Below are 24,225 nucleotides of genomic sequence, written 5' to 3'. Positions count from 1 at the left end.
ACAACAATCAAGAATTTGTCTCCCTTCTATGAACAGGCATTGATTCTCTGCTATAGTTGTACTAAGAACTTCCTTCAATCTTTTCAATAAGACTTTTTCGATAATCTTATACCTGATTGGCCTAAAATCCCTAACCTTGCTCGAATCTTGTTTCTTTGGTATTAAGCATAAATACGTTTCATTGATGATACCATTTACGACACTTAAAAAAAATTTGTTGAACAACTTCACCAAATCACCTTTGACTGTATCCTAGCATTCTTGAAAAAATGCCATTGTAAAACCATCTGGGCGTGGAGCCTTTGATCCATCACTCTTAAACACGGCTTTTTTAATCTCATCCTCTGAAAATGGTTTCTCCAACTCGGTTCCAGCCTCGTCATCAATCGGACTCCACTCCTTCAATGCTCTCCCTCCCCCCCCCACCCCACCCTCTTGTTTACTATATAAAGTAGTGAAAAACTTTATTATTGCATCTTCGATTAGCACGTCATCTGAGACCACTAACTCATCCTCCAATTCCAACTTATTTATCATGGACCTACTCCTCCGCTGATTCAATAACGAGTGAAATTTTCTTGTGTTTTGAACAGCAATCACTTGGCAAATGGTTGGCAAATGGGGGACCATTTCCACTTGGTATAAACGGTATGATATACAGTAGTCTGAATCACATTTATAAGAATGGCCAAGTTTTAAAAAAAATGTTGCATAGAAGGAACTCTTAATATGAGTGCATTTGGACTATATAGGTTAATCAATCCCACTATCTTTGGTACACCAGAAACCAACTCATTGAATTAAAGAACCAGCTAATATAAAAATAAGTAGAGAATATTTACAACTCTATAATTTCTCCTAACAAATTCCTACACTAAGATAGAGCAACTGAACAACAGAAAGCAGAAAACAGAATTGATCACTCATCTCTGCGGAATTTGTCATTGCTAGTTGTCTTCTACAAACAATATTGAAAGAAAATTACGATACATATAAACAGTAAAGACATGTCCTAAAGCCTCTGTCTATTAATAGAATACCATAATATCATTACATCAACAAAGACGTCCCTTAGAGCCGGTGTATGATATATCAAAGACATCCCTTGATAGTACAACAATATATCACTTGCGAAAAAGTGCCACTCCCATCAATGAATATTACAGTTCACTAGTTCAGTTATGTATGAATGAACTCGGCCAATGACATCCAGTTTAGCCGGTGTAATATATGAACGGGCTCGGCCATTGACACCCCTTAGAGCCAGTATTGATCTTTGGCCACAGGATCAACAAGTGGAGGAAACAATGCAATAACCCTTGAGTCCTTGACTACTGACCTCCCTCAGGGTTGGAATCAAACTTTGGTTGTGGGATCAACCAATGCTGAAATCAGATATTATTCCCTCAGCTAGTATCCTCCTCGAGAGCCGGCATCAACCTTTGTCTTTGACATCAGCAAACATAAAAGATGATATGATATTCCTTTGACTACTGACCTTCCTTAGTGTCGGCATCAACCTTTGGCTCTTCTATCAGCCTTCTAGCATCAACCAACGCTAGAATGCATGGTGAGACAATGTGCATGTCAAGATGGAAGAAGAATTAGAAACCTTTGTAGTGTTCAGATAACAATTTTTAATCAACTGTTAAGGAGATGGAAAAACCATTTGACGAAGAGGAGATTTAACATGCGGTTTATGACAGTGATGGTTCAAAAGCTCTAGGGCCGGATGGGTTCACAATGGCTTTCTTTCAAAGTAATTGGGATACGGTGAAAGTGGATTTGTTGAAAGTGTTTGCTGAATTTTACGAAGATGGGATTGTAAATGAAATTACTAATGAGACTTACATCTGTCTTATCCCAAAGAATATCGATGCGAGAAAAATCAGCGACTTTAGACCAATCAGTTTAACTACGAGTTTGTATAAGATATTGGCTAAGGTGTGTTGACAAATAGGTTGAAAAAATTCTTGGGTTACACCGTTGCGGAGAATCAATGCGCTTTTATTAAAGGAAGATAGATATTGGATTGTTGTCTCATAGCGAATGAAATTGTGGAAGAATATCGTCGCAAGAAAAAGAAGGGTTGGGTGTTCAAAATAGATTTGGAAAAGGCTTATGATAATGTTGATTTGCGATTTCTAGACTACGTTTTTCGAATGAAAGACTTTGGGGACAGATGGAGAAGGTGGATAAGGGGTTGTGTTTCTAATGTATCGTTTTCAATCTTTATTAATGGAAGACCGCGTGGGAAAATCAAATGGGAGAGAGGCTTAAGACAAGGGGATCCGTTATCACCGTTTCTATTCAATCTAGTTGTCGATGGGTTGGGGAGGATGGTTGACAAGTCAAGAGCAGATAATGAATTAAGGGGGCTTGAAGTAGGGAAAGATAAACTCGAAATTTCGCATTTACAATTTGCTGATGATATTTTGTTCTTCGCAAAATCAAGAAAAGATGTGTTAGCATTACTGGACATATTCAATCTGTTTGGCAGAATTTCTGGGTTGAAAGTTAATTTGGGAAAAAGTGGTGTTGGGATTTTTTTTTTTATAAGAAACATATTTTATTAATAATATAATAATGAAGATTACGAAGTGGACTAGTGGTCCACTCGCATCACGAAAAACACAACATCAATTTTCTCAATGATACACATAATCCCAATTTCTCAGTAAATCTAAGACTGAGACGTTCTTAAAATCATGATGCTTGCCAATCCACAACGCAATATTGATCTTTATTTTGTTCCAGCAGCTATCCGCAGTTTCTTCGATGTCTTCAAAAATTCTTCTGTTTCTTTCAAGCCATGTTGTCCAACATATGCAATGAACAACCACGTGCCAAAAAATTCTGCCCCTTGATCCAGTTTGCTGTCCCAAATCCGTACATAATAAATCATTTGTTGACTTCGGCATCACCCACACCAATCGAAGTTCTTGCAAAGCTCTAGACCACAGTGAGAATGTGAATGGACAGTGAATGAGCATATGATCCTGAGTCTCTGTATCATTTCTACAAAGGACACACCAATTTGGGCACAATGCAATTGTTGGCCATCTTTTTTGAATCATCTCCGAGGTAGGTAGCTTACCCAATGACGCTATCCAAGAAAATATTTGTATCTTTTTTGGGACTGGAATTTTCCAAATAACACTGCAGACAGTAGAAACTGGAAAGCGATTAAGTGGAAAGAAAGACTCGTAGAAGGATCTAACTGAGAAAATACCCGAAGGGTCCCCTTGCCACTGAATAAAATCATCTACCCCTTCTACCAATCTCACTGAATCTAGAACCCCTAATAACTCAGACAGCTGAGCAATCTCCTCGTCCCTGACATCCCTTCTAAAATGAAAATCCCACGAAAGATTAAGCATGACACTATCAAAGCGAGCAAAATACGAAATAGGTAGATTATGAAGTGATAAAAGCTGAAACAACGCTGGAAATAAGTCTTTAAAAGAGGAATCCCCCCACCATCTATCCTCCCAAAACCTAACATTATTACCTCCTCTCACCTTAATTACAACCCTCTGTTTAAAATTCGGGTAAACTCTGGAAATGAACTTCCAAGGGCATCTGAACGTGACATTTAATGCCAAACCTGCATCCCACCTATTTTCTTGTAACCCATATTTGCTCACTATTATTTTCTTCCACAGTGTCCCATCTTCCACAAAAAATCTCCACCACCACTTTCCCAGCAATGCCTTGTTTCTCAACATTATATTCGGAACACCCATCCCTCCTTTATATTTCGGTGTACACACCTTATCCCACGCAACCAAGTGGCAATGAGCGTCACCATCCACTCCGTCCCACAGAAAGTTTCTAGAGATCTTCTCCATTGACTCCGCTATACCTCTCGGTACCTAAAATAAAGACATATAATATATCGGAATAGAATGCAAAACCGATAAAATCAATGTTAGCCTACTGCCTCTAGACAAAAATGATTTCTTCCAATTTGCTAACTTTTTCGATACCTTAGCCACAACGGGAGCCCAAAACGAAGTTTGCAACCGATTACCACCCAGAGGCATTCCCAAATACTTGATGGGCCAATTCTCCCTACAACATCCCACTTGTTGTGCCAATAATTCAACCTCTTCCTGATCACGGTGTATACCCAACAGAGCACTTTTTTCCCAATTGATTTTTAAGCCTGACATGTCACAGAACGTTCGCACCACTTTGACCAGGAATCTAATATGATCTTCAGTTTTCACAAAGAAGAGCGTATCATCGGCAAACTGAATGTGTGATATCTCTATCCTGTCTCTTCCAACTTCAATCCCCCTAATAAGATTTGTTTCCTTCGCCTTATCAATTAATCTTCCCAACACATCCACCATCAAATTGAACAAAAACGGTGATAATGGATCACCTTGTCTTAGTCCTTTGAAAGCTCTGAACTTACCTCTCGGTCTCCCATTGATCAAGATAGAGAATGAGACATTTGACACACAACCTTTCATCCAAGACCTCCATCTTCTACTAAACCCCTTTTTCATCAGAACAAAATCCATGAAATCCCAATCCACATTATAATATGCTTTTTCGAAATCCACCCTCAAGACCCATCCCCTTTTTTTCTTTATTCTCCCCTCTTCCACTAATTCATTCGCAATAAGTCCGCAGTCTACAATTTGTCTCCCTTCAATGAAAGCATTTTGAGATTCAGATATGGTGTCTGCTATCACAATCTTAAGCCTCGCCGTTAATACCTTTGCTATAATCTTATACACACTCGTTGTCAGGCTTATTGGTCTGAAATCCTTCACATTATTCGATTCCACTTTCTTTCGAATCAAGCAAATATATGTCTCATTAGTCGCTGCATTTATTATTCCTCGTTGAAAGAATTCCTCAAAAACCTTCATCAAATCTTGTTTGACTATATACCAGCATTCTTGGAAAAAAGCCAACGTAAAGCCGTCGGCCCCCGGGCTTTTACATCCATCGCACTGGAAAACAGCGTGCTTAATCTCATCTTCAGTAAATGGTTTTTCTAATTCTCTGCTCAACTCATCATCGATTGGACACCATTCCACCCCTTCAATACCCCAGCTCCTCGCATTTGACAAGCTGTACAAATCCCTATAATACTGTAGAATAATAGAAACGATTTCATTCTCATCCCTCGTAATTGATCCATCAATTCTTTCCAATCTGTCGATGATAGCTTTGTTGTTACGTTGAGTTAAAATTGAATGAAAAAATTTTGTGTTTTGATCCCCTTCTGTAATCCATTTGATTTTGCTTTTCTGATTATTAATCTGATTCTTTCGACATACCAAACTTTCCAGCAGCAATTTTGTTTCTTTTCCTTTCATTCAAAACCTCTTGCGATCCCCGACCATCACTCTCTAACTTATCCAATCTGCTGATTTTATTAATTAATTCCGCTATTTTCATTTCGACCTTCCCGAACACATCCTCATTCCATCTTTTGATTTCACCCTTAAAAGCTTTTAGTTTCATCATAAATCTATAACCCTCCCATCCTTGAAAACCCACATTGTTCCACGCCGTTTGCGTCAAATTTTTGAAACTTGAATGCCTCGGCCACACATTCTCGAATCAGAATGGAGTCGGACCCCACTTAGTTTTAACCAAATCAAAGACCACTGGATAATGATCCGATGTAATACGTGGCAAGAGTGATTGCCTATAAGAAGGATAAATTTCAGACCACCCCACTGTGAACAAGAATCTGTCCAATCTGCAGCAAATGGGCGATTCCCTAAAATTCGACCACGTGAACTTTCCATTGAGTAAGGGTGGATCGAGCAACTCCAATTCTTGAATCAATGAATCAAAGCAGATCATGCTTGTTGTATGTGATGGACTATTAATTTTCTCTGTAATTGATCTGACCACATTGAAATCTCCTCCCAAGCACCATCTATCTCAACATAAAACCCGCAATCCAGCCAGCTCATCCCAGAAATAAGATCTTAATCTAGGTTGACATGGACCGTATACCGCTGTAAACCACCAGTCGATGATATTATCCTTTTGAATATGAATTGAAACTGAGAATTCCCCAATCAAATTGTCCTTAACCGAAATGATCCTTGGATCCCACATAATCAGAATTCCCCCTGACCGGCCAATAGCGGGTAAAATGAGCCACTCCACAAAACTCGATTTCCATAAACTTGCAATAAATCTTCGATCCACCACCTGTCTTTTTAACTCCTGTAATACTATTAAATCTGGTTTTTCTTTTACAAGATCAGCACGTATCAATCCCCGACGTGTGGCCGAACAACTCCCCCTAATATTCCATGAAACAATTCTCATCAATTCACTGCATTTGCCCTTGAACTCACTCTGGACATGGAAAATCACTCTCCAGCATCCTTCCTTCCTTCGCTGATTTTCAGGAATATTCTATCTTCTGTACACCCATAGCTGTCAAACAATCATTTTCAGCTACACTCATTAAGTTCTGTGTCTCAAATCCCGCTGTTGTCAATCCTTCAACCTTGTCATATTGTTGCCCTACGGAATAAATTCCAGAGATACCCAACTTTTCTACAGAAGGTGTATTTCCCATCCCGCCTAATTTCTCGACCCCTCCCACCAGCCCCCCTAACGTACCTGAAGAAGAATGAGAATGGATAGAGGATTGATTAGGATATGAATTATTGGGTAGATTGCCAACCTTACTCGGAGACTCTTCGAAAAAGACCCCCAAATCATCAAAATCCGTGGATTGCAATGTCAAATGATCAGAAATAAGGCTTTCTTCTGCACTGGAATCGCCACCTACCTCTGATAATGTTGGATTTAAATTTTTCTCCCAGTTACCTTCATCCCCATCTGTAATATCAATGTCATCTTCGATGAATGGAATCTTTGAATCTTCACCCAGTGGCCCATAAGAAATTACCTTTTGTGCATTGAATTTTTTCCTACTTTAGACATGCTCAAACTCTCTTTGTTTGGGAGTAATCTTTAGAGATTCAATCGTCCCTGTCTGAAATTCATTCACAGCTTTTGGCTTGATCTTCTTCAGAATCTTGATTTGCTTCCCTCGATACCATGGTTCGGAGATACAATTTCGACCTTCAGAATTGTGTAACATTCCCGTAGATTGAAATTCTTTGGCATTTTGATTGCTGTCCATCTTCGGAGTTTCAACCTTCTGATCTTGAACAACACTCGCTTCTGTTCCTTTGGATCCTGTCAAGCTGCCCCATCCTGGTAATACTCTAGCTCCACCACTTGAGCATAAGATCTTTTTTCAAAAATATCATACGCTGCTAAATCGACCGAATCCACTATAATTCGAATAACCATAGAACCTCTTTGAGTTTGAATCCTTAAATTTCTGTTGATGAACCTCCTTCAATACCCACTACTTTGATTTTTGCTGCTGATAAATCTTTGAGTAGAATGGTATCCTGACTAATGTTCAGTAAACCACCACACTGATCACCAATTTCCTTGAAAAGATGTGTGGACCATAGATCCCAAGGTAAGCCCATTAGTCGCACCCAGCTGTTGCAGCACTCGAAAGTTTCTTCTTCGATATTGATATGTTGATTCCATTTTTCAAATGACAAGGTAAATTTATTTTCCAGAAAACATTTTTTCAATCTCAAATAGAAGGCTGCATCCTCCTCATTATGTGGGCACCAAACTGCTTTGTTAGCTTGGAACGGAAACAATTCGATCTTCCTCTGAACGGCCCTCCCAAGGGTAGTACGAACCAAATCCCATGATATGTTAACACATTCCCTTGTAATGATGAGAGATTTACTCCAATCCTTAGCCAAACATGCCGGTAATTGTTCAAGAGTGGCAACCTCTGGAATCCCTTTGTTATTGTGATTCGAACTAACCTTGTGACGCTTTTGAACTTGTTCTATATGCTCTCTTCCGACTCTAATGCGCGGTACATTATTCTTTCGTACTGACATGAGCTTGGACATATTATGTGCCATCCATTTCCAGCCCGAATAAAATCTTCCGCTTGGAATGATGATACGCTGCGTCTTCCCCCTCCAAACAAACTTAGATAATTCTAGATAGCTTCCTCGTCCATTCACCACTTTCTGCACAGATATGACTGCTTCTCTACCTCTGAATCTATTAAACTGCGAACATGAATGTGGTTTGTTGATGTATTCCCACAATCTTGCCAGAATCCAATGTAAACTATCGAAGTCCAATTCCAGCACATAGCTTGCATTTCTGGTTCTTTCGATCACGAGCACTGTATTTCCCATTCTACCCTTACTCAATAAGAACAACTTTTGTTCGATTTTAATCTCAAAGCTTGTTATGAGTTGATCCCTGGTCAACGCTCGATTCATCTCTATTAACTCTATTCTAATGACCTTGCTCAGAATAGATTAAGAAAGAAAAGGGAGGAGAATGGCTATTGAAATTCGAAAAGATGATAAAATGACCGGAAATGATAACGGTGAGAGGTTCGAAAATGAGATAGGAAACAATAAGAGGAAAGGAAATTTAGGTTTATGGAAGTATTTGGTGGCCGGAAATTAGTCGTAGAAGGCAATCGTAAGTCAAGAAAGCCAAAGATGGTGGACGGTGGTCGGATCTGAGCTCTTAAAGGTTGCGATAGGTTGAGGGAGAGTCGCCGACGGTCGGCGACCGTCGCCGGAAGATGGTGAACGAAACGGCCAGCAGGGATCATTGGGAGGTAATCCAACAAAAATGGAATTCTGGGAACCTGTTCTCTCCAAAATGTCAAAGAAATTAGCAAGTTGGAAAAAATCTTTCTTATCGAGGGGCGGCCGCCTTATTCTGATTAAAGCCGTGCTTTGTGCAATGTCATCTTACTTCATGTCACTTTTCAAGGTTCCGATTAAGGTGGCTGCAATGATGGAGAAAATGATGAGGGACTTCTTGTGGGATGGTGATGACGGGGATAAACATTGCCATGTGGTCGGATGGAAGCAAGTGTGTAAACCAAAGGATAAAGGCGGTTTAGGATTGGGGGATATATGTCTCAGAAATAAGGCTCTACTTGGGAAATGGTGGTGGAGAGGGTCGGTGGAAAAGGGGGTCGATGTGGAAGAAAATTATCAAGAGCATCTATGGATACAGGAAAATGGATGGGATTTGGGGTTGGCGGAGAAAGTGACATTCAGAAGTCCTTGGAAGTTCATTTCTCGGTCTTACCAGGCTTTCCATCGACTTATTAGGGTAGTGTCTAAGCAGGGTAATCTCGTTCGTTTTTGGGAGGATATTTGGGAGAGAGATATCTCGTTTAGAATTAGATTTCCTTCATTGTTTCGTATTTCAGTTTCTGTCAATAAACCTATCAGTCATTTCGTAGAAGTTATCCATAGTGGGGGTAGTTCTTCTATCATTTAGGATGTGAGGTTTAGAAGAGGTCTTAATGAGGGTGAGATAGGGGATTTCACCAATTTGTTGGGGGTATTACAGAGTGTCAGATTGCAAATGGGAATTGAGGATTATAAAGTCTGGTTGGGAGATCCTTCACGGTTGTTTTCTGTTAGTTCCTTTTATAATTCTTTCTTCCCTATTTCCGAATTCCAATCAATCGGTTGTCTTAATAATATCTGGAAAATACAAGTCCCACAAAAGATTAATATTTTCTCGTGGATCGTGGCCTTGGGGAAGCTTCCAACGTGCGATTCAGTGCAAAAAAGGTGGAAGAATTGTCTTCTGAGCCCGCAGTGGTGTTGCTTATGCCGAAATAATGAGGAGAATCAGGATCATTTGTTTTTGCACCTCATTTTCTACGGGTATTTGGTCCAGAGCTTTACATGAGCTGGGCTTTCATTGGGTCGCTCCGAGACAAGGAAGAGATCTATTATGTTCGGATTTCGAGTGTCACATACACAAAAAGCTCGGCAACTTCTGGTATTTTATAATTCATTACATATTTTGGTCCCTATGGTTGGAAAGGAACAAAAGAATTTTTGAGGATGTTGCGGACTCCGTCGATCAAGTATGGGACAAAATGAAATTCCGAATTGCAGCTTGGACAACAAATTTGAAAGATTATAGTCATTTAGGGATCTCGGAGATAATTAGGGACTGGAAATTTGTTTGCTTGTGATATTTACACTTTGATGTCATAGAGTTTGGGCTTAATGAGGTTATAGTGACGAGGTCATATGGTCTGGGGTTAAAGTAGACTTCTTGTAATGTGGTTGTGGATAACTTATCCGCGCAAATGGTGTAACATTTTATTATCATAATAAATTTAGTTTTCTATCAAAAAAAAAACTGTTAAGGAGATGGACTAGCTTCCATATTATATTGAGATCAAAATATCATATCATTGATCATAATTTTATCTGAAAATCATTGTCTTGGAGTCAATTACTTGATAACAATTATTGTAGCAGTGATAACTCACTGAAGAGATTTGAATTTACTTGGGTTGCAGAATTTCATTATGATCAACCATCTTCCTTGTTTTGTTTTTCTATAACTGCTTGAATCAAAATTAAATAAAATAAAAGTTATTTAACATTCAATGCTCGATAACTTCAATAAAAACTTTTATAATTCATAATAATGACATTATCAGAAGAGAACGAAAAGTATATCGAATAGATGCATATTATATGTGTGTGTATACATATCATTATTATGGCAGCTTACACTTAACTAACTAACGTATCATTAACATTTTATGTTATAGTTATGGGTTCACTCGAACATCCAGTGTCGAAATTGACAGTCTATGGTGAGCTTATAGCTGATGGAGAAAGTTATGGAAAATATGTTGGAAAGAAAGAAAGTGGATTTGTTTCAGATATAGGTCCAGGAGGTGGTTCTGGAGGAACCATTCTTTTGTTTATTCATAATTTGGTCCTTGGTCATACCTCAAGAATGTCAACCGCTGGAGGGCATGGAAGCACAAACGGTGGTGGTGGAGGTGGTGGGAGGATTCACTTCCATTGGTCGGACATCTTAACCGGAGAAGATTACTTGCCAATTGCCATTGTTGAGGGAACCATTAGTGTCAGGTTCGTTTGTCTATGCATCATCTAATAATTGGTAGTGAAACGAATTATACAAGTATGTTTTATTTCATAATTTTATGGCTTGATTATTCAATAGCTATAGGTTCATTTGGAGTTGCTTTTATATTATGTTATCATTGTCTAAGGAATAACACTGGTACAAATGTGGGGATCAAGTTTGAAAACTCCAATCATGGACATCTCTTGTTTTTGGATTGTAAGAAATAGAAGACAAACAATCCAATGAACACTTTCAGGTTTTTTCTGGAGAATTTGTACATATTCGTTTGATAGCTTAATTGTAAGACAAGATGTGTGGCATTTAGTTGTTTCATGTGAAGTACCTTTGGTATTTTTGTAGAGCTTTAGCCATTTAGGCTAATGTGGTATGGGCGCAAGTGTTTTTGGTGGATTTACATATATAATCTATTTTGTTGTGTGCTTTTTCTACTACGTTTTTACTTTAACAAATATTATCTTAAAATATGTCGAGCTATGAGAAACTGAGTTGGACAAAAATTTTGTGAATTGATAAAACGAAAGATATGATGTGTATAGTTAGATGAAGATTACCGCAATGAGTTGGATTAGGTTTCTATGATAGTATCTGATTTGATGGAATCAATTAGGATAATATTGGTTGATTTGATATAATCAATTAGGATAATATTTGATTTGATTAAGTTTAGTAAGGCAAGATCTTCCAGATTTATTGGGGTCTTATTCTGTTATGATTTTATAGTACTCTAACATTGTATATGTAGAATTAAAATGAATAAAGTTTTCTCTTATTTATCTTGTCGTGCATTTATTTCTACATGGTATCATCAATGACCGAGGATCAGTCGTAAACTTCAAAGCAACCATGTTGGCGTTGGATCCGCTTCTTCTGCCACAAGCGGCGATGGTAATACATCGGATGGCGGATCTCAACCTCCTTCAAACATCACCTTTTCTGATACAGTCTCCCTTCAAATAACGATTCACAGTTTGAATGGGAGGGATTATCTTGAATGGGCGCAATCTGTCCGTCTTTTAATCGATGGCAAAGGCAAATTAGGTTACATGGTTGATCAACTCAATAGAACCCACCATCAAAAACCATTTATGTTTTTTCCGACTTCCCAAGAAATGTGGGAGGCTAGTCAAGCGACGTACTATGATTTGGAAAATAACTCTCAACTATACGAGCTTAACACTCACACTCGTATGTGGATGATATGACAAAGGATCTCGTGATTTTACAACATATTACAACGAGTTGATGTTTTTTTATAGGAGTTGGATCTCTTTGAAGTGGAGAAATGGGGAAGTAGCAAGGACAACACTCAATATGAAAAAAAGAAGGAAAGGATCCGTATGTTTGTGTTTCTTGTTGGTTTGGATAAAGAACTGAAGGAAGTTCGCTGTCGCATACTTGGCCTCAACCCTCTTCCGAACACTCGCGAAGTCTTCTCTGAAGTGCATAGGGAAGAGGCTCAATGCCATGTGATGCTACCAAAGTCTATCGATTTTCCTTTGGTTACACAACGCTCTGCCAAGGTTAACAAGAACAATAACCTCTGTGAGGACCAAAAGGGTGGGAAATCAAAGCTCTTTTGCGAGAAGTGCAACAAACCATGTCATACCATAAATACTTGTTGGCAAATACATAGGAAACCAGCCCATCTAAAAAAAAATTCAGACAACAACACCAACATGGATGGTAACAATAGTCGTGCCTTTCAAACAAGCAGTATCGACTCTGGACAGCAGCCATCTTCCTCAAAACCTCTTCCTTTCACGAAGGATCAACTGGACCACCTTTACCAATTGTTTCAAACTCGCTCGAATCCCTTCAATCCTTCCTGTTCACTAGCCCAAACAGGTATCTCTTCTGTGGAAAACGTTGTAACTTCGATTCCTAATAGCTCGTGGATTCTGGATTCAGGTGTTGCGGATCATATGGAGGGGTTGTCAAAAATTTTTTTCGTCCTATATTCCTTGCGTCGGGAATCAAAAGGTTAAAATTGCTGATGGTTCTTTTTCTCCTGTTGCGAGGAAATGAACCTTTACCAGTGTCTTCTTCTTTGGCACTTAAAAATGTGTTGCATGTTCTTTTCCCGTGTTATAATTTACTGTCTGCAAGTAAATTAACCACTGATCTTAATTTTCGTGTCATTTTCTTGTCTTCTCACTGTGAATTTCAAGATTTAGCCTTAGGGAAGATGATTGGCAATGTTAGACAGGATGGCGAACTCTAATCTTTTCAATGCTCGATCTCTACTTGGACTATTCGATGAAAAGACTTGCTTCATTTCTATTTCTACCTCTAGTGTCGGTGAGATCACGTTATGTCATAGTCAGATGGGCCATCCTAATTTTACTTATTTGTAGAAGTTTCAAAGAAGTTTATGAATAAAAATCTTCCTCCTTTGCATTGTGAAGTGTGTGAACTAGCAAAACATCATCGTGCTATACTTTCACCTCAATCTTACAGAAACTCAAGAAGGAACAGTAAGCATAATAATATAATTATATATAACTTATTATACCTTACGAACTATTGGACAACAAAATAATAGAAGTTACTAGTATATAGGAGAAAATAATTATTAGTGTTTCACATTTTATTTTGGATTTATCTCTACACTGAATGTGAGCATAAAAAAGAGATTTGAGCCATAGAAGTGCCCCAATGATGGTTAAGGCACTCACTCCCTTTATTGTGTAAAGGCACTCAGTCCAACAAAGTGATGATTGCGGATAGGGAAAAGGAAACCCAAATTCAGCCACTGAAAACCTATTCCAGAAAGAAATTCCAGCTTCTAAATTAGCACAACCACCTCTGAACATTTCACAATGCGATACATGTAAACGATTGTTCTTACCTGGACTTCGATTAGGTTAATACGCCTTCCTAATTATATGAATTTCCACGATGTGTTTCCTATGATCTTAATCTAGATCATCTTTATCGAGTGATAGATCACAATTATGTTATCAATCAATCTATGACCTCTTAGCTGAAAGCATTAAAAATAAGAGAACACAAATAAATGTCGACGAATTCAATCGTATAAATCAAAAAGTCGTAAACATAGTTTTCAACCGAACTACGTTGTTTCACTAGAATAGAAGATTAGTTCATAAACAAAATAAACGAAAACAAATCATGTTTTTCAATCCAGACATTAATCTAAGAATTATCGAAGAAAGGAAACGATGTCGAATTTTCTTATCCATTCCCAGATGCAATGTTCTTCGTCTTCATACCCAAGTTCTTTTGCTTCCCAGATCTTCCTTTCGGTCGTCTCTCCCACGTTTTCTGTGTTTTTCTCGTGTATTACCTCTGATCCTCTGTATCTCCTTTTTAAAATCCCTTGAAAAACAGCCCCAAACTCTTAAAACACCCCAAGGTGGGTGTTTTTACTTTCCAAAACTCGAACAGTTCTGTTTCTGTATGACTCCAGGCGCTGAGACGCCACCATCAGGCATTGAGGCGCCTCTTTATTCTTTTCCAGACCTATTTTTGCTTGTTCTCGGCGCTGAGGCGCCCAGTCTCTTGCATCACAGACGCTGAGGCGCTTGATATTTGGCGCTTATTTCCAGCATCAGACGCTTAGTCACCTATCTCTTTTCACCCCAACAATGCCTGGACACTTGATAATTACCTTTATTCGTGCAAACAACCAAACCAACCCCAAAAACGCGTAACTCTACTCCAAAACTAACATAATTCAAGTCAAATCATATCATAAACTTGGTGCAAAAATCACACTTATCAATGATGTCGACCAAACACAAACTTGTCAATTACTCTAAGAAAAAGAATCCGAACCTGCACTAAACATCTCTTACACCTTTTTATGACCTACCAGAATCTATCCCAAAACTATAGTCTTATTAATCAATCTTCACAACATATCCATTCCGATAAATCTGTCAGAGGCATTAAGAGGCATGAAGTGGGAAGATGCCATGAAAATAGAAATGGAAGCTCTTGAACAAAATAAAACATGGGGACTTGTTATTTCCAAAGGATGTTAAATCCAGTATTTCCAAAACCGGACCAGATATCGTCTAATAACCATTTGACCGGTCGGACTGGTATTGGACTGGGAAACCATTCCGGTTTCATTTTTTTTTTGCGAAAAATTAATTTTCTTATTTTTAAAATCTTATATTTAATATTTGATTATATATACCATTATTTGGAATTTGGATTTCGTTAAATATTATTTTAGTTGTATTAGACTTTATTTAATATATTGTTTTTGTTTTAAAAATATGTATAATTATAATTCGTATTTTGAATAAATGTTTATGGTTATTTAGTTTTTTAAACTTTGGTAAATATATATTGTCTTTTTATTTACATCTTTTATGTTTTAAATATTAAAATATATTATTCATTATATTATATTGATATTTATATAATAAAACAGCATTCCGGTCTCCGTCCGGTTAAACCGATCCGACCAATTGGACCTTTTTTTTAGATAGACTGATTCGATAACCGGTCCAGTTATGAAAACACTGGTTAAACCAATTGATTTTCAATGGGTATTCACTATCAATTATAAATCAGACGGGACAATTGAACGATATAAGGCGAGGCTCGTTGCAAAAGGATACACTCAAACATATGGACTCGACTATTGGGAATCTTCGCACCCGTTGCAAAGAAGAACACAGTGTGTATCCTCTTGTCATTAGTTGCAAATTTTGGATGGAATTTGTCTAATTCGATGTTAAGAATACATTTCTTCATGGTGACCTCATAGAATAAGTTTAATGGTGATCCAACCGGGTTTTGAATCTAAATAAGGGATGGTGTGTAGGATGGAAAAGGCACTCTATGGCCTCAAACAATCACCAAGGGTCTAGTTTGGAAAACTCACTAAAGCAATGGCCATCTTGGGATGCAGAAAAAGCCAAGGAGATCATTCTTTGTTTGTAGAGCACTCGGCTTCAGGGGGGTGACTATTATGCTGTTGTATGTTGATGACATTATAATATCCGGGAATGATATAGAAGGAATACAAGAACCTCGGCAGCGCCTACTCAATGAGTTTGATGTCAAAGAACTAGGGAAGTTAAAATACTTTCTAGGAATTGAAGTGGCTCACTCATGGTATGGGATATTCATTTCCCAACAGAAATGCATGCCAGATTTACTGAAGGCCCGGGAAAATATGTGTGCAAGCCGGTGGACACCTTATTGAAGTAAATCATTTCCTATCTGATGCACTGAATGACCCAATGGTAGATGGAGGTTTTTATCATAGGCTGGTTGGGAGGTTAATATATATTTAACTTACTCTAGACCAGATATTTCATATGTTGTATGTGTGGTTAGCCGTTAAATGCAAAATCCGAAAGAAATACACCTCAATTCATTTCATAGGATTTTACAGTACCTCGAGCATACTCTGGGAAAAGGCATATTGTTCAAAAAAGGGATGCTATGACTCGTGAAACCTATACAGACGCCGACTATGCAGGCTCTTTGGATTATAGAAGGTACACTTCTGGCTATTGTACATTATCTGGAGGAAACCTAGTGATGTGGAGAAGTGAAAAGCAAAATTTGGTTGAATTTCAAGATATGCTGTGGGAATACGTGAACTGCTATGGTTGAAAATGATTCTTGATGATTTGAGAATTAAGTGGATGACACCCATGAAGTTATTGTTACAATAAATCAGCCATTGGCATAGCTCACAGTCTAGTGCAACATGACCGAACGAAGCACGTTGAAGTTGATAGACACTTCAGCAAAAAGAAAATGGAAAGGTGATTAATATGCAGTCCTTTTGTTTCTTCCAAGGATCAGTTGGTAGATATATACACAAAGGCGCTATCCGGTAATTTGTTCAGAGATATTGTTGGCAAGCTTGGAATGAGCGATATCCATTCATCGGCTTGAGGGGGAATGTCAGATTGTGTAGATAATATGTGATTTGATTTAATCTTGTATTATGGTATATAAATCCTGTGGATTATGTTAGTCATATATTGAATATTTTATCCCAGATTTGTAGGGATCTCATTACTAGAGTTAGAGGATTTGGCTCTTATTCATATGTAACATTGTAATCAGTTCTCATATAAGAAATTATATTATTTTCCCACTCTTTGTTTTATGTCGCTCAATTGTCCAAATTAATTGTTCCAATTTTATTTGATGCCATTCATATTTTCTAGAAATGACAGTTCTTTGTAGGGCAAGGTTAAAAGTCCTTGGGAACTAGCACCAACTTATAAGCATCTCTTTTGAGTTTAAAACGCATTTATTTGCTTTCTTAATTAAGCTGTTGTGATTGAATTTTCATGATTGGTGTTGCTTTCATGATCTTTGGGTCCTGATGTTTTGGTTTTCATGATCATGATGGCACTACAGAGGAGGGATTGGGAGAAATATGGGGCAAGATGGTGAGAACGGAACTTTAAGTGGGAAAGCTTGTCCAAGAGGACTTTATGGAATATTTTGCCAGGTGATTGTCTGCTTTACTCATCAGCACACTTCAACTTAGACTATTTTGATGCATCTTAGTGTCGCATGGGGTTCTCCTTCCAGTGAGAGTTCAGTGGCTCAGAAATTGTTTGGATAAAGCCTTTATCTTTTCCAAGATCAACATGGTAGCATGTACACTGCGTTTCTTGATTCTTTTTTACCCTTTATGTCTCAAATATCCCAGACTTAAAAGAAAAATGTTGGTAGGAAGTCAAATGTGGTCGTGTTGAATGACAGAACTTTCACACACCTTATTTCACATATTACAGTTTGAAAAACCTTTTTAAAGTTCTGTTTAGATTTGATCAAAATGCTTTTACTTTTCTATACACCACGACATTAATATCACTAAACATTGTTGTACTTTTTATTTACTGTGTCATATCTTCTCCTATAGGCAGCACTCTTTGATTTGAAAGCATGAAGTGTGTATTTGCATGAGGTTAATACAACCACATGCAACTGTACGAAGTAACGTTAATATTGTCTAATCATTTGTTCTGTAGCCAGTGATAAATTTATTTATATGTATACGAGGAAAGAGATACACTTCATTTGTTGAAAATCTTCATTTATTTTTTGTTTCTTCCCATTTTTTCTTTAAATTTACCAGGGTTTTCGGATCTTTATAGTACTGATTAGAGAATTGTTGTTTTGACAGCCTGATAATAGTTAACAGGTGGATCGACACTCCACTGACCAATAGCTACGTAAATTATGCTTATGTGTAAGAACAAGATTATGTAAAACAACAAATAAATGTTTTATGAATGGATTAAGGTTTATGCCCTTATGTTGTACCATAGGTTTCTGTCATCGTAGAACATATATGATTTTTTTTTCAAATCTGTTTTACTCTTCTTTTTGGAGAGTATCTCATTTTTAACCAAAGGTCGTTAACAGCTAATATTTATATAACTATGTAGGAGTGCCCGCTTGGGACATATAAAAATTTGACAGGGTCAAGTCGAGACCTCTGTTGTGATTGCCCATCTCATGAGCTTCCCAATCGAGCTACATTTATCTCTGTTAGAGGTACTTCCAAATTTGTAGAAATTAAGTTACTTTTTATTTGTTTACAATGTTTCTTATTGAATTTTAGCAAACCAATTGTAGTTGAATTTCTTATAGTCTAGAAAAATAACATAAAAACATTTCAAACTTCTTTAAAATCTAATCATATACTCTACTTTTTTTTCTTTGGAATTGGGATAACTTCTGAATTATTATTTTGTTTGCAGGAGGGGTTGTAGATGGACGATGTCCCTACAAATGTATATCCGAGAGATATCACATGCCTCATTGTTATACTGCCCTTGAAGAATTAGTATACACTTTTGGAGGCCCTTGGTTTTTTAGTTTCGTACTCTTAAGTCTCCTTGTCATCCTGGCTCTTGTTCTTAGTGTTGCTAGGATGAAAATTTCTAGTGGAGATGAATTACCAAGTGTGATGACCAACCATCGTGGCTCTCCAATTGATCGATCATTCCCTTTCTTAGAGTCGCTGAACGAGGTTATTCAATTACTATTCACTTCTTGTCAATAAATCAAGGAAGAGTTTTTACTAAGATCTATTTCATCACTTTTTTGTCTCAGGTCATGGAAACAAGTAGATCCGAGGAATCCCACACACACATCCATCGCATGCATTTTTTGGGGGAGAACACTTTCAGTGAACCTTGGTATCTGCCCCATTCTCCTCCTAAAGAAGTGAAAGAAATCGTGTATGATCTCTATTTCTCCTCATATTTTGTTTTCATTCAATGTGCACACTTATCATTTACACATTGAATGTACTTATTAAAAGAATTTGTTGAGGAGTATGGCTCATACTTGGTAATTTTATTTTTCTATCTTGATCCTTACCTGGAAGTAAATTCTAAGTAGAAACAATATTGTTTGTTGAAGATACTCTTAATTCTCTTTTATAACATTGTTTTGTTGACAGATATGAGGACGCTTTTAACCGATTTGTTGACGAGATAAATGCATTATCATTATATCAGTGGTGGGAAGGATCAGTTCATAGTATTCTTTATGTTTTTGCATATCCTCTTGCATGGTCATGGTTGCAATGGCGTCGCAAGGAAAAAGTACAACGCCTACGTGAATATGTTCGGTCTGAATATGATCATGCTTGCTTGCGTTCTTGCCGATCACGAGCTCTCTATGAGGGGCTAAAGGTATGCTGTAGTGCAAGTTTCTTTCATGACAAGTGATTCCCAATTTTGTGCGATTAAATTGACTGCATTATAATTTGATGTAATGCTAGCAATCAAGGATCCATTTATCCTTGGTGTGAGAGGATACAAGCCCACCGACCGATAGAGTTAAAACAAAATAAAAAATAAAAAAATACTAGCATATTGGATGGAAGAATGTTTCAAGTTCCTAGCAGCTCCACAATTGCTTATGGATTTTGTTGTGGACCATAACATTGTCAACCTCTTGAAAAATTAACCCCACAATGCACATTCTAGACAACTTTTACTCATCAATCCTTACTTGGTTTGTGCATCTACATGTGGCCTATGATTTGAACAAGGGTCTTATTATCAACGGTACCCCAATAATGACCTGGTGATGGTCTTTTTCTAGGTGAGCACTCATTTGTATTGATTCTTAACAAGAGCACCGATGTTATAATGTGCATGTAATATGAGAGCCTGAACCCAAAACATTTATCTATTAGGTAGGAGAGTTTTAAACTTGTATGAATATGCAATTTACCCCTGGAACCGTAACAGAGTACAAGATAACATCCCTGGGCATCTACTACAACTTCCGCGGAAGCTTCTGTTGCCAATAAGATTCACTTTTTTATTGTGTTGATCACAATTCTTTTTGTTATTGTAGGTAGCTGCAACTTCCGATTTTACGTTAGCTTATGTTGATTTTTTCCTCGGTGGGGATGAAAAGAGGAATGACCTCCCTCCAGGCCTTCATCAAAAGTTCCCATTGTCATTAATGTTTGGAGGAAATGGATCTTACATGGCTCCTTTCTCTCTTCACAGTGATAACATTCTTACTAACCTGATGAGTCAGGTGTGCTGTCTGCTGGCCATGAAGATAGATTTGTGTTAAGAAATTTTCAATTGTGTAATTTGTCTATTTTTTGTGCTTCTTGGGGTTCTTTAAGTCCAACCAATGTCTCCTTTTGCAGTCTGTGCCACCCACAATTTGGTATAGGTTAGTTGCTGGTCTAAATGCACAGCTTCGTTTAGTCCGTCGTGGACATCTTAGGACAACTTTTCGTCCGGTTATCCACTGGCTTGAGACTCATGCAAACAGAAATTTGTGTGCCCATGGTATTCATGTTGATCTAGCTCGCTTTCAGCCTTCAGCTAATGGATATTGCCAATTTGGACTTGTCGTGTCTGCCATAGAGGATGATTCATCAGTTCAATCTAGGTAATTCACTTTCATGCATTCCTTTAGATCTTAAATATGTTCTATGGCTTGATTGATGCTGGTCTCCTCTCACTCTCTCTCTCACTTCAATTTCTGGTAACATGCAGTTTGCCTGCCAATCGCTGGAAAAAAGCATTTGATCTTGTTAGAGTCGGTGAACATGCAATGATGCAAAAAAGATTTCCTGGAGAAGTTTTGCAAGTGAAGAACCTACAAAATGTTTCTGATGGAATAACATTAGGTTATCCTCTTTACTACGTAGTTCGTAACATGAGACCTGTTTGCCATCAGGTAACTTCAAATTGTTTGACTGAATTGAGTGTAGTTTTTTTCCTAATTGAACTTTATCAAGGCTAAAAAAATCTCTCTGTCTCACCCCTTTTGGAATCTTGCAGGATCTCATTGGTTTGATCATCTCAGTACTACTCCTAGGAGATTTTAGCTTAGTCTCGCTTCTCCTGCTTCAGCTTTACTCCATATCCCTGCTGGATGTCTTTCTGGCGTTGTCTATTCTACCCCTTGGCATATTTCTGCCATTTCCAGCTGGTATCAATGCTTTATTTAGTCATGGACCTAGGCGATCAGCTGGACTCGCTCGTGTGTATGCTTTGTGGAACATAATTTCAGTGATTAATGTTGTAAGTAGTAACTGAACACATTTCATTTTCCTTCTCTTGTGAAATTTTTTATCCGCTTTCATTAAACGTATTATAAGTTCTTAAATTTTGTAAACAGTACGAAAGAGAGATTATGTGCAATTGGCGCAGAAAAAATTAAAAAATTTGCCTGAAATTCATTTTCCTATTGTCTTTTGAGTTGTATGGATGTTCGGATGTCTCTGACAGTTGTTATCTACTCGCTGGTTTGGCACAAATATAACCATTTAAAAGTTATTCTTAGTTTAGTGGCATTGGAAAACCAAAAAGAAATTCCTAATTTTAGTCAATAAAGTCTCTAATTTGTGGGAATCGGAATTTAATTATCATTCCTTTCTTTCCTTTTTCCTGTCATGATTGATTGTATCTCCTTAATATGTCATAAATGATTGTATCTCCTTAATCTATATATGTTTCCTATTTTATTGATAGGAAATTACCTATAAAATGCCCTTATTTATTTGCACGAAGATATAAGAAAACTATCATTTCTTTCTCTCATAGCAGGTATCAAATCCTAGATGGTTGTGAGAGAATTAGTAAATAACTAATATCAAACCCTCTCTATCGCAATGCTATGATCTGCAAGTGGCCGAGCCCGCAGCCTAGTATAGCCATCATGGATTAAACTCTCAACCATTATTTGTTCTTTTACGAACAGAATTTAGTTTTTAAGTGGCTTAAAGCAATTGACTCAATTTGCACCGCATCTATTTCGTTTCATTTTTTCATCAGCCCATGTTTTTTCATTGCCTTTTTTCACTGCTTTACCATAGGCTTAAATATAAGCACTATAAAATGCCAATCCTTAAATCAGAAGAGTGATTCCCTAATTAGGCAAGCAGGATAGAACATTGAGCTGTGTTGGAGAGTTTCTTCATCTTCATGACTCGGCAGTGAGAAGGGTTGCTTAGCCTTTTGGATGATCGATCTTTTTCCTGGGGGAAAATAAATGAAGAAGTAACCAGAAGCTTGAGGAACATATATATGCAATTGGTACCGAGGATACGTCCTTACAATCTATGCAACTTCTGCACACTTATTCCACTGTTCGAGCTTCAAGCAAATCTATGCTTAAGCTTGATTGGAGTCTTGGAAAACCTCGTCAAATTCCCAATTTCAGTCATAAATTCGCCTGTAGGATCGAGTATCTGATCAATATTAGCTCTTTTTTCCTTTGTCTTCTTTGTTTGCTGTGCATGTCTGTAACAACAGCTCCAGTGGTGGTATTGTCATATGACAGATTTTCTGCGTTAAAGTTGGCATAGGAGAACTTGATCTTAGCTCCTCTTTATGGGTTTTGTGTGTCACATGTAGCTATCCCATTCTTCATTATCTGCTTTAATTTTCATATACTTGATTTTTTTGGGTTTTTTTGTCATAATGCTAGAAAGGGTGTATTCATTGTGTTTTATGGGACCATTTTCAAGTGCAATCTCCCTCTGTTTTTACTGTATGATGTTACCTGATGTGCTTACAGTAAATCCAATGATGCTCTAGCACTTTAAATATTTGGCGGTTCTTTATTTTCATAATAATATTGGGCAGGTGGTCGCCTTCATATGTGGGCTAGTTCATTTCAAAGCTCAATCCAGTAAAAAGCACCCTAATTTTCAGTCCTGGAATATTAGCATGTAAGATTTACGTGTGTATTTAACTGTTAAGTGGTGGATGCTTCTTCAAAAACAAACCAGTTCTTATAGAGTTCGAAGTTTGATTCGTTTTTACATATGGCGGTGATTATTGGTGCAGGGATGAAAGTGGTTGGTGGATACTGCCTTGTGGACTCGTCATCTGTAAAGTAATGCAGGCACGACTGATCGACTTACATGTTGCTAACCTTGAGATTCAAGATAAGACATTGTATAGCAATGACCCCAATGTTTTCTGGCAATGAATAATTTACTTTTCCTTCGTTTATCGATTTTTTTTCACTCGTTTAAATTCTACTAGGACAGAAGGCTAGGAGTCTCTATTAATTTGCTGTAAATAAAATTTTTTTTCTGTTGTCAAATTGTACAGTGATGTTTTTCTAAATTTTCTGGCTTTTTTTCCTTTCTGTTTTTTTCCCTTCCGTACTCTGTGGATCAATTGTAAGAAGATTTTTTTTTAGGAAACGAAATTATCTGTTATTAGAGATAGATGTAATTTAATTTGGGAGGAAGTTTACGTTGTTAAAGTAATGTATACACATTCTTACAAAATATACATATCATATAGCTTTGCATTACCGTGTAAAGTATTACTGGTATTGTCAAAATTGTGTGTGCGTGTATATATATATATATATATATATATATATATAAAATTTTGATTTGTTACATATCTATCATGTATATTTATGTGAACACCGATTAAATGACTTTCATCGATGATATGTGTAATTTTTCAATATTTATAACTCAAATTTGTCTTTTTTCTTTTCATTTAACATTTTTTTGTGTTTTTTTCATTTTATCATTTTTTTACCATATAATTTTTAAAAATTGTTTTTGTTTTCGTTACAAAAAATGAGCTGTACACGCAACGCCGATTTTTATAACATCATATTTCTGTCTTTTTTATTTCCCTTGAGCTTTTTCCTTTTATTGTTTGTTTGTTTTTTTAATTATGTATTTTTTAAAATTACAAAAAATGGATGAGTATTATTGTATGTGCAGACATAGAGATT

General features: G+C 37.2%; 1 protein-coding gene across 1 annotated transcript in view; it reads left to right on the top strand.

The window, feature by feature from the left end:
• LOC142528977 (uncharacterized) overlaps positions 1-23,655 on the top strand; it is a 36,771-nt gene extending 13,116 nt beyond the window's left edge. The window contains exons 11-22 of the mRNA XM_075634304.1: positions 10,664-10,991; positions 17,374-17,467; positions 18,414-18,522; positions 18,729-19,000; positions 19,084-19,211; positions 19,436-19,670; positions 20,344-20,532; positions 20,651-20,898; positions 21,006-21,189; positions 21,294-21,536; positions 23,103-23,188; positions 23,307-23,655. Of these exons, the coding sequence (XP_075490419.1) occupies positions 10,664-10,991; positions 17,374-17,467; positions 18,414-18,522; positions 18,729-19,000; positions 19,084-19,211; positions 19,436-19,670; positions 20,344-20,532; positions 20,651-20,898; positions 21,006-21,189; positions 21,294-21,536; positions 23,103-23,188; positions 23,307-23,451 (2,261 nt within the window). The 3' untranslated portion in view covers positions 23,452-23,655. The remainder of the gene's footprint in view (positions 1-10,663; positions 10,992-17,373; positions 17,468-18,413; positions 18,523-18,728; positions 19,001-19,083; positions 19,212-19,435; positions 19,671-20,343; positions 20,533-20,650; positions 20,899-21,005; positions 21,190-21,293; positions 21,537-23,102; positions 23,189-23,306) is intronic.
• Positions 23,656-24,225: the final 570 nt, after the last annotated feature.

This window comes from Primulina tabacum, chromosome 16, assembly GCF_025594145.1.
Source record: "Primulina tabacum isolate GXHZ01 chromosome 16, ASM2559414v2, whole genome shotgun sequence".
NCBI classification, from domain to species: Eukaryota; Viridiplantae; Streptophyta; class Magnoliopsida; order Lamiales; family Gesneriaceae; genus Primulina; species Primulina tabacum.
The sequence above is the reverse complement of the archived record's forward strand: the minus strand, read 5'-3'. Positions and strand labels throughout refer to the sequence as shown.